Source organism: Vigna unguiculata, chromosome 8, assembly GCF_004118075.2.
Source record: "Vigna unguiculata cultivar IT97K-499-35 chromosome 8, ASM411807v1, whole genome shotgun sequence".
In the NCBI taxonomy this organism is placed as follows: domain Eukaryota; kingdom Viridiplantae; phylum Streptophyta; class Magnoliopsida; order Fabales; family Fabaceae; genus Vigna; species Vigna unguiculata.
In genome coordinates, this window is record NC_040286.1 from 1,548,562 (window position 1) to 1,559,200 (window position 10,639).

Below are 10,639 nucleotides of genomic sequence, written 5' to 3' on the forward strand. Positions count from 1 at the left end.
GTACTTAATTTAAATATTATACAAAGAATTGATAGTTTTAAAATTTGAGACAAACTAATAACATTCCTCTTTCTTTATATATATTCTTCTGTTGTTTTTTTTAGTTTATTGAGGAATTGATTGTGATACTTTATATTTTTTGGTTTGAACATACAGATCCAAATATGTTATATGTGAACCTAAAAACTTCGCTATATATTTGTCAAAAAATAATAGTAACTGTTATCAATTGAAAATATATTTTTAACAAATTTAATTAACATCATATGATCAATATCGCGTTTCATTAGAATCTAATATATTTTTAAAACGTAATTAACACAATTTTTTTCTTACAAGAAACATGTTAATAAATCTACATATATGTTAACCTAAGAAGGTGTATTATACAACTTTGATATTTTTTAAATGCATCTTGGTCGAAATTGGTCACATCAAACTTTCGTAAGTTTCGGTTTACCTTTAATTAAAATAAATAAATGTTTAAGTGTGACCTATTCACTTGACGAAGGTATTTTTAAACATCTGACCTAAAATGAATTAATTTTGAATTGATATATGACTCTATTTAAAAGCTTGTTTTATTTAAAACCTTTAAAAGGTTGGTAAGTTTATTATATTATTTGTCGAAATATATTTATTAATACTTACAAGTTTTATTATATTATTATGTAATTGTTTTTTGTGAAATTTGTGAAATTTTATTTTATAATTTTGGCATACAACTTGTAGATTATTTTTTATTAAAACTAATATAACTTAAAGTTCCATCTTTAAATATACGTAACATAAGTCTATAAACAGATTAAATATATATTATACGAAGATCATCTCTTTGCATGGATTAAATATTTTTCTTTCTTAAAAGACTCTATTTCATTCCTAGTAGAAAAAACATTTTATGTTATTTTCATAAAGTATTAAGGTAAAATAGATATATAATTTAGTCTCTTTTAAAGATGTTTGTGTGTAGGATCGATCGATTACTTATAGAAGTCACTTGTGTAGTACTCCATATCTTCATGCTTCAATGCTAAAGTTCTTGTTTATCTCAACGGATAAGGGTTTCTGATGTTAAAGTCACTTTAGATCCGATTGTACAGATAATGAATGTTATAATAAATGCGTAATCAACTACTTTACCTAAACATATATTTAGTTTTTTTAATGGACTTTTGTTTAAGATTAACCTAATTATAGTCCAAAGCTGCCTAAACTTGATTATTGACCTATTTTGTGTTGAACATCTCGTCGTTCAGCTTCATTTCTATTGGCGCCTGACCACCTCAATTGGCACATTGGTATCACTCAATAGTATGAGAATTTCGACAAAAACTGATATGATAAAGGTTGGTGACCGAACGGTACTGTATGGACATTTGACCAGTCAATTTATATTGTACAAAAGGAGTCCAGATTCTCTACTAATTTTTTGGATGTTATCCTCTGCTGAGCATTATCTTTTTGATATATTTTAAAATGGCAAAATTAGTGGTAATCAATATAATATGAATGTATAATAAAGACAAAAAATACCAGCAAAAAAAATCCAAATCCTTACAAAAGACAAAATTTATTAACTAAATAACCTACACAAAAAATATATAACTCAATAATCTATTTAATATTGCGTAAATATCAAATTAGATCTTGAAGCATCTTTCAATTACGAAATTACTTTTTTTAGGCCCTCTTCTATTTCACTCTATCTGCCTTTTTCACTACGTCATTGAACAAACAATAACATAAGATGAATCTGAAAAGTAAACGACCAATAAAAAAATTCCTTTAAATGACTACAACATGTAATCTATTAACCCGTTACTCATTTTTCAAATAGATGTATTTGGTGTAATAAATGGAAGTAACACTCCATAAAAAAAGACACTAACCATTCCTATCTATAACCTAAAAAAAGATGGTTAACATATAGAAATTCTTTAACTTTGAGGTAATTTGCATATTTTATTCGCCAAAAAAAGTCTGTTATCTTAACTGAAGGGGTTATTTAAATTCAATAGTAGAAATAATCAAAGCCACAAGAGATGAGGAAAGTGCCTTTGTCTTTGCACTTCTATATTTTTTTTGCTATGTTCTTCTATTCTAAAATTCTAAAGGTCTTTTACCTACCATGGGAAGTTGCTCGTTCACATTTTAATAATATGAATTAAAATGAGAAACTGTTCTGTTCTATTCTAAAGGTCTTCTATTATAAATTTTAGACAACTTTACAATTATGAGTTAAAAGGTGTGAAAATATGTAAATACAACCAAAATTAAAAAAAAAAATAAACTGCTGAAATTGACGTCTGTCCTTGCATTGTCTGACGTCCCTTGACGTATGTTAGTACAATGACAGACATCAATTTCAACTTTCAACATTTTTTCCCTCCTGTTGGTGTGAGTTGAACGTTGGATGCGGATCGAACAGACATAAAGAGACGTCAGACACCAGTTTTCAAACATTAAACGTTAGTTAATGTCAATTTGTTTTCAGACGTTAATTTTGACGTCACCATATATAACGTTGATACTTTTGCAGACATAAAAAACTGAGAATAACATATGTTATAGACACTTTTTGTGTTAGTGTCTGGAAGTTTTATTTTTCTCAAAAATGGAAGAGTAAATGGGAATAATATATTTTTACTTTTATATAGTATGGACTGCAATATCTGCATTAACTATACACCTCCTCTAAATTTATTTAATTCTCCACATGGAAGGAGACAAGTTTATAAAAGAATATTGGAAACAAAATGAATGAAAGCGTGTAGAAAATAAACAATTTTCAGTTCCTTAGGTCATGATTGAGAAGATTAAAAAAATGTTTTGTTTAAAAGAAAAAACATAAAAGTAATTTTTCATCAAAACTATGAACAAAATAAAATATCAAAATCTCGAATCCATGACACAAATTTTCTGTCCATTAAAAAAGTTAACCAATAAAAATAATTATACCGTATAAGAAAAATCTTATTTAAAAAGAGACACACGTGTTAACAGCACTCTCTTTTCTTCTTAAAATTAAGATAAATAATTACTCATTTATTGATTCAATTTGATTAGAAATCACGAAATGTGATCAATCATATTTGTTTTTTGTAAATTTTTAATAAATTCTGTCTAACAATTAATGCTGGTTAATAATGCTAAAGATTGTTTTTGTTAGCTATGCTCCTTTGATTTTTTTTTTTTTTATAAATATAATCCAACTAATAAGAATTTGATAGTTATAAATTACACACACGCATATATCTTTATATATTTAAATTTGATCCATCGATATTTAAACGTATCTTTGATCGTGGGTGATTAATTTCAATCCTAATTATTATAAAAATACAGAAAAAGTATTTTACAATATGTAATTTTTTGATTTAATATAAGAAAAAAACTAATGATGCGCTATACAAAGATTAATTAGAATCATATTAACTATCATAAATCATAAAACAAGTTTACAAAAAACAAAACTAATAATAAAATAATTTTCTATTAAACAAAGATGAATGGTATGAAAATGTGTACATCTTAGTAATGATTAAGATGATGATCCCATTGAACAGAAAGTAATAACGTAATCAGATTGTGAACATGTGAAAGTGCTGGAAGCATCATCGTATGCGTAACTGTAAGCTGTTGGACACGCGCTCTTGAAAATCTCCGAATAATGTGTCGGCGAACACGTTTGCGGCGACCCGTGCTCGCCGGTGCAGCAAAATTCCGCCGTGTTAAACGCCGCGCACGCGCTCTTGCACGCCACCACCGCGCCGCCGCCGTCTCTAACCTGAAGCTCCGCCGGACACGCGCCGTTCAGGTCCGCCACGCACCCCGCGTACTTGCAGTCACCGGTTCCCCCGGTAGCCCTCACTCCCATTCCCACGTTGTAACCGTCCACCAGACTCACGTCGTAGAAGTCCTTGTTGCCGTTGCCGGAGCTTCCGGTCGTGAACTCCACCAGCGTCACCGGCGGGACTCCTCCGCCGGTGCATTTTAGTCCTCCGGCACAGTCTCCGGTGGCGCATTTCCCGGCGCCGGAGTCGTCAAATGAGCAGCCGGTCCGGGCCCAGAAGCGGCCGGACCAGCCGGAAGGCGCCGTGAGCTGGACCGACGAACCCGGCGGCAGGGCGAAACCCCCAGAACCGAGAATGCCGGCGCCGTTGCCGGAAAGTGTCCCCGGCCAAACTGTGTAACTGCAATGATTCTCTAGAGAAAATACTGTGGCAGATGCTACATTACCTGACAATGTATATAATTCAAACATTGATTAAGAAAAAAAACTACAAAATCCAAAATGCTTTGCTAATTACAACATAACATGAAACCTTAAAGTTATTGAGAATTAAAGCACCAAGCATCTGTTTTTTATTTCAGCTGAATATGCATCCACATCTCATATCTTCCTTCTGGTTTCATACAATGATACAAACATAACCTAATTCTGACAAATCTATGTCTGAGACTAAAACAAACAAAAAACAAAACATGTTTTTCTAAATAGACATTTTTTGATATATATTGCAGCAAGAAGTTAGAAGAGAGATGAAGAATTAAATAAAATAAGGTTTACCTAAGAAGAGAAAAAGGAGAAGGTGGAGGAGAAGAGACATGATTGTTTGAAGAGAAGAGAAGAAAGAGGATGAAGAAGAATTGAAGAATGGAAGTGAATTTATAACTGACCAACCGTTATTTAAGAAATGGAGTCCATCTTTTGGTGAGAAATTGAAGATTGTGGGTCATCTTCACATGGACATGCTAACTCCAATATTTCTAACTACACTTCCAACCATCATATTACAAGGAACATTTTTTTCTTAAATATGTTCTTTCCTTGAAGGTAAGTGAATTTTAGAATGGGTTTCTCTTTAAAATTTTATACCAATTTAATCTTTTATTTTTAGAAATGTGTGAATTTAGTTCTTTTTACCAAATTTTGTTAACTTTGTTTGACATTTTAAACGCATTTTATATGATAATATTTGAGTTAATATTGAAACAAAAATGTATCAAACGGTGTAAATAATTCAAATATTATTATGAAATGCGCTTGAAATGTCGGATCAACTTAACAAAAATTGTTTAAAATGACTAAATTTACGTATTTTTAAAGATGAATGACTAAATTAATCACAAATTTTGAAGATGGACTAATTCCAAATTTCACTTTAACTTGAGAGTCCAAAAACATATTTAACTTTTTTTTTAATTCTTATACTTACCAAATATTAATTAAACTGAAAAAAGAAAGTCTAACAAGCTATATGTACTAAGGTATCACATGTTTTTCTTTTATATTTGAATTATTTCCTTAGAAAATCTGGAACAACAACATACAAAACATGTATCCCTTTCTATTTCCTAAAAATTCGTCCAACATTGTATACTCTAAATTCGATTTTAAACTTTCTTACTCTTTTATACCAAAATATCTTGATCCAAAATATTATATATTAGTTAAAGCATTATTTTAAAAAAAATGTTTATTAATCTTTCAAAAAATTTCTAACTAAATGTTATATGAGTACTATTTTAAAATATATCGAATTAATTGTAAATTATATTATAGCACAATATATTTAAGATTACAGATTAATCAAATAGCATCTTTCTTTCTTAATAAGATTAAAAAATATTTTTAAATATATTAATTGTTATTTTTCTCTCTCCAAATCTTTACTAAATAAACAAAATAGACCTTTAAACTTAAGGAAGTTGATTATTTTTAAGATACTGTTAGTTTAAAACATTAAAAATAATTTTGAAACAATATTACAGATTGAGTCATTATTTTGAAATAATCTCATTTTACTAATAGTACAGGATGAAAATTTGAATTTTATATTAGAAAAAAAAAAAAACACATGATCCTCTTAAAAATTAAACACCTACCTTTGTTGATAACCTGAAATTTAACGTAATTATTTATTTGAAGAGTATATTTACAGACTTTCTTAATACTAAAATCTATTGTTTAAACTTTAAATTAATATTATTAATAAGTAATTTTTAGAACAGTTATATTTAAGAAACAAATAAGATTTGTTTATTAAAGACTTAAATACTTTTTTCGTCCTCATTTTCGTAGTGTTTGTTGTGGATGGTTCTCATTTTGATAGAATGTTTAAAATGGTCATCATTAATGTTTAAAAAGGTCCTCCTTTTCGCAATTCGTATTTTATTTGGTCTTTTTCTGTGACGCCGTTTAAATCAGTAACAAAACCACCTGTACAGTACACGTAAATACAATGTAATACAAACAGTGTCACTTATACAGTGCTTCGTTACTGACTTAAACGGCGTCACAGGAAAGGACAAAATAAAATACGAATTGCGAAAATGATGACCATTTTAAACATTCGATACAAATGAGGATCATTTTAAACATTTTGTCAAAACGAGGATCATCCACAACAAACACTACAAAAATGATGACGAAAAAATTATTTAAGCCTTTATTAAAATAAGCAGAGTTGTTTATTTCAAAATAAATCTATTAAAATATATATTAAAAAGGAAAAATTCTATTTATTCCACTAAATAAGCTTGGATTTTAAGAAAATAAACTCCATTGAAACTCATTTAAATAACTTGTTTTACGTAGAATATGTAAAATTAGGAGCAAAATTTTTATCCAAATTCCTGCTTCCTTGTTTTAAATTTTAATGGACAATTAACTCCTTATTCCTATTGGTTTCTTTGTCATATTGTGACAATTTCTAATAAAAAATTGACTTTGGAAAATACTGATTTTTCCTACAAAACAGCATTAATAGCAAAAATGATGCCTTTGATTCTGTGATCGTATGAATAAAAAACAAATGGAAAGAAAATTGAAGAAATAATTGAGCCTCAAAATATAAAGTTCAAGAGCAAGATAGTACATTGCAATATAAAACTGAGAACACTATTCACTGTTTTGTTTCTTGCTGTTATGGAGTGCATGAACATAATAACTTAGAGGCATCAATTGAAAATTGAAGCGAGTTGCAAGAGCAAGATATGCACAAGATAAAGCTACATACACTTTGAACCAAACCACAGAAAATAATGTAAAATAAATAAAAATGGCAGTAAAAGAAACTATGGCTGTAAAAGAGAGTAGGCTCTTAAATGTAGAAATTTCATTTTCATTTTGCTCATCAGGGAAATGACCATGAATCTTGAAATCTGAAAGCAATTGATCCTTTTTCTGGAATTTTTCTATTAACCAAGATGAAGCTTTGGTTTCAGAACCAGGAATCTCCTCCACTGGAATACGCCTTACATGCATGTGCACTTCTGAAGGGTCAACACCAAACACATTGTCCAGAAATGAAGGACATTGATTTTTGTATGCAATTGTCACATCGTACACTGCACGTAATTCACTCAGTATTCAACACATTTAACAGAAAAATTCAAAACAAAATCCCACCGCCAAATAGTTATACCATTCTGCAAAGGATATTTTGATTACTAAATTTTGACAATTTTATTTTACAATATGATGTATTATCTTTTAAGTAGTTTTGAAAGATTAAGAATGAGAAAAATGAAAAACCACTTAAAAATTAACACCTAAAGTTGTAAGAGAAGGTTTGTCAAAATTTAGTAGTCAAAATGACCCTCGTGTCAAAAATTCATCAAACACATGGTCCAAGCACACAAGAGCACAAATTTGAATTTTCTGCCGAGTGAAAATGCTAAAAGTTAAAACTTTGTGAAGCAGAGTCAGATGCATTTGGTGACACTGATTACACACAGAATATGATAAACAGTCACTACAGGATCATTTTGAATTGACTTTAGAGTCTTAGAAAAGAGGAAAGAAATTGTAAACCTGCATCCAACGAGCCTCGTAGGGCTTCCAAGCAAGCATGAAACCCTTTTGTTTTGGGGAGTAATACATTTTTGAGCACGGGGAGACCAGTTTCAGCAGCAAATTTTTGACTGTTTTTACTCTTCTGATCACTACGCAATGAAAGCAAATCATATGTCAAGCGAGCATCTCAATTGAACTACGTATTTACGTTTGTGTGGTATAATATGATCCACAAATTGCAGCATGCTAGACAAAACACAACATCAACTGCAAACAGACAAAGCATATCAAATGAAATGATTTGTGGAACTGAAAAGAGTTGGAAATTAAAAGACAAGATCCAAGGTAGTACGTGTAATCTGTTCCTTCTGGAAAAAGAGCTAGCCATAAGGGATCTTTAGGGTCCTTCAAAGTTGAAAGCTTTTGGTGCAGTATTTGCTCATCTACCTCCCACTTTCTCTCCACTGCAATGAACTCCAGAATGTGAAATCCCCAACCAAAGATTGGTAGTTTCATCAAGCTGTTTTTGAGAATGTACTTTATGAATCCCAGTGACCCTTTTCTGAGTGCAAGATCCCACAAGTACATCCAATCAACCTCGGTTCTGTGATTAGCAATAAGCAGAACACGTTCCTTCATTGGAACACTGTCCCCAGAAAAGACAACTTTGGTTTTGTTAATCTTTTCAAACAGAGATGGCCACAGAGATAACCAAAGTCCAAAGAGGAATGACACTGTCTTCCTACTATAATGTATGCTGAAAAGCCGCAATACTACAACTGCTACTGGCACAAAATACACCAAACACGTAAAAGCTGTAGAAAGAAATACCACTAAACATATCACACCCCTCAACAACCTAAGAGGGGTCAAGGGTCTGTGCTTTAATCTATTTTCAGATTTCACTGGCCCGCAATCTTCCATCTTCAAGAAACTCTTGCAAAAACTTTCCTTCTGCAATAATGTACTGTGCTGTTATTTGACAATATCCAATTCTGGACAAGTATGCTAACATCAATGGTATCAGACAAAAATGTTTATCAACAACCATAAGATCATTTAATACTTAATTTTCAACTAGAAGTATTCATTAAATGTTCTGTAACCAGGGAAGTACAGTGTTCAGTATTTTCAATTACTGTGTAGAAGTTGAATTTGGATTCTGGGTCATTCTTTGGATGTGTTTTTAAAATATGGGTAGACACTAATTTTTGATCTTTTAAAATATATTAAAAGAAATTTTAGTATACTAGCATGTTAGAATCTGGACTCTGAGTTACATACACATGAGTTGAAAAAGTTGCTTTCAGCAGACAATCCTAAATCCCAAAGTAGCATAGTAATAAGACAGTGAGTACCAATACATTTAAATTGCAAGAAGATGGATTGTACAGTAGCATGAAATCTCTGACACAATAAATTTCAATATGTAAGAGAAGATGAAATATGCCAAACCACCAAAATGTTCAAGGGTACCCTAATGTAGCAACTGACTTAATGATAAGTGTTTCTTCTGAATCAGAACAAAGTTTTTCTGATTTCATTTAATTTACACTTTTAATTGCAAAAGTACTCTGCAAATTACATAAAGAAATTATGAAAGCAACTTTCACTGTTTCTTATACATATTATGGAAACAAAAATAAAATGAAATCAAGGTAAATACGGAAAGCATTTTCTAAAACCAAATGCTATTACCAAGGTTTTAGAAAAGTTCTTCCACACAATTTTAGATGCAGCATCAAGGTTTTTTATACTTGGACATCTACAATTGTGGGCACAAAAGTCACATTTTGTAATTTTCCGAAATATCAAGAATTGTAATGAAACAATCACAATTTAAAACCTTTCTTTTGCACAAGAATTTGTTGTTCTTTTTTTATGCAATCCTGTTCGAAACATGATTGAACAATAAATGCAAACACCTCTATCATCAGACATTCAAGTCCTTGGTCACTGTGTTATGAGACACTAACCTCAACCCTGGTTGGTATCTGGTATAAAAACTGAGGACAAAAAACACAGCAAGGCAAAAAACATATAGAGAGAAACACTTCTGAAATAGCAGGGGATTGTTGAAATTTGAAACTTTCAACACTTCTCTGCGATGAACTTGAAATTTTCAAAACTTCTCTCCCAATAAATCTCCCAAAACCATCTTTGAATCTCAATGTTGAACCAGAGAAGGCAATTCCAAACCTACTTAGCACACCAATTTCCCTGGCTAAACACCCCAACCCCATTTCCGATCAAAGAACAACAACTCCCCATCTAACAACCACAAGTTATTGGCGAATGAATAAATACGTTTCGAATCCAAAACCCTGTTTCCCAGAGTACATAACAAAAGCTAAACCAATAAAAACAAAAAGCATATTTTTGAGAATATTCCAAAATTCTAAAACTCCCCCTATCTTTGAATCCAACCACGATAAAAATTCCTCAGAGAAACAAAGAAAAAAACAAACACGGAATTGAGATTCCATAAAGGGGAGATAATTAAGACGCAAAGAAAAGAGAACCCAGAAGGGAAGACGTAAACTTGAAAAGTGGGTTGACTTAAAAAACTCACCTTGCGTGGAGATATTGTGAGAGCTCGTGTTTTGCTCTGTTTTTCTTGTTATTGGTGAGTTGAAGAAGAATGAATGAAACAGGGATTATGAATCTGAGAAATAAAATTGGGCTGGGGAAAATTCAGCAGCGGTGCTGTTCAGGGAGACCTACTGTGCAGCTTCGTTGTAGAACAGTGAAAAGAGATTTGGGTCCACTTTCAGATCCCAATGCTGTTCTTTCAGAGTTTGGATTGTCATTACATTACTCTGTCTTCTAACCTTA

The 10,639-nt window shown here is 31.1% G+C and overlaps 2 protein-coding genes across 3 annotated transcripts; both read right to left on the reverse strand.

The window, feature by feature from the left end:
- Nucleotides 1-3,477: 3,477 nt before the first annotated feature.
- On the reverse strand, nucleotides 3,478-4,624 carry LOC114195355 (pathogenesis-related protein 5). The gene is made up of 2 exons (XM_028085786.1): nucleotides 4,574-4,624; nucleotides 3,478-4,242 (listed from the first exon to the last, which is right to left on the reverse strand). The coding sequence occupies exons 1-2, from the start codon at nucleotides 4,611-4,613 to the stop codon at nucleotides 3,545-3,547; spliced, it is 738 nt and encodes a 245-aa protein (XP_027941587.1). The 5' UTR covers nucleotides 4,614-4,624; the 3' UTR covers nucleotides 3,478-3,544.
- A 2,236-nt stretch (nucleotides 4,625-6,860) lies between these two features.
- LOC114195479 (probable 1-acyl-sn-glycerol-3-phosphate acyltransferase 4) lies at nucleotides 6,861-10,639 on the reverse strand. 2 transcript variants are annotated; one of them, XM_028085965.1, is made up of 4 exons: nucleotides 10,377-10,639; nucleotides 8,157-8,758; nucleotides 7,823-7,953; nucleotides 6,861-7,356 (listed from the first exon to the last, which is right to left on the reverse strand). In XM_028085965.1, exons 2-4 carry the CDS (start codon nucleotides 8,726-8,728, stop codon nucleotides 6,908-6,910), a joined length of 1,152 nt encoding a protein of 383 aa, XP_027941766.1. In that variant the 5' UTR covers nucleotides 8,729-8,758; nucleotides 10,377-10,639; the 3' UTR covers nucleotides 6,861-6,907. The 2 variants fall into 2 exon arrangements, with proteins under 2 accessions (XP_027941766.1, XP_027941765.1); XM_028085964.1 differs by lacking the exon at nucleotides 10,377-10,639 and adding an exon at nucleotides 9,781-10,355.

What these genes read in the sequence shown, in the direction of transcription:
- LOC114195355 (XM_028085786.1), bottom strand. Translation starts at nt 4,613, where the DNA reads ATGTCTCTTCTCCTCCACCTTCTCCTTTTTCTCTTCTTAG. An exon ending in TCTCCTTTTTCTCTTCTTAG is followed by an intron (nt 4,243 to 4,573) that starts GTAAACCTTATT and finishes ATACATTGTCAG; the next exon opens with GTAATGTAGCATCTGCCACA.
- LOC114195479 (XM_028085964.1), bottom strand. Translation starts at nt 10,047, where the DNA reads ATGGGGTTGGGGTGTTTAGCCAGGGAAATTGGTGTGCTAAGTAGGTTT. An exon ending in CCAGAAGGAACAGATTACAC is followed by an intron (nt 7,954 to 8,156) that starts GTACTACCTTGG and finishes TTCATTGCGTAG; the next exon opens with TGATCAGAAGAGTAAAAACA. An exon ending in ACGAGGCTCGTTGGATGCAG is followed by an intron (nt 7,357 to 7,822) that starts GTTTACAATTTC and finishes AATTACGTGCAG; the next exon opens with TGTACGATGTGACAATTGCA.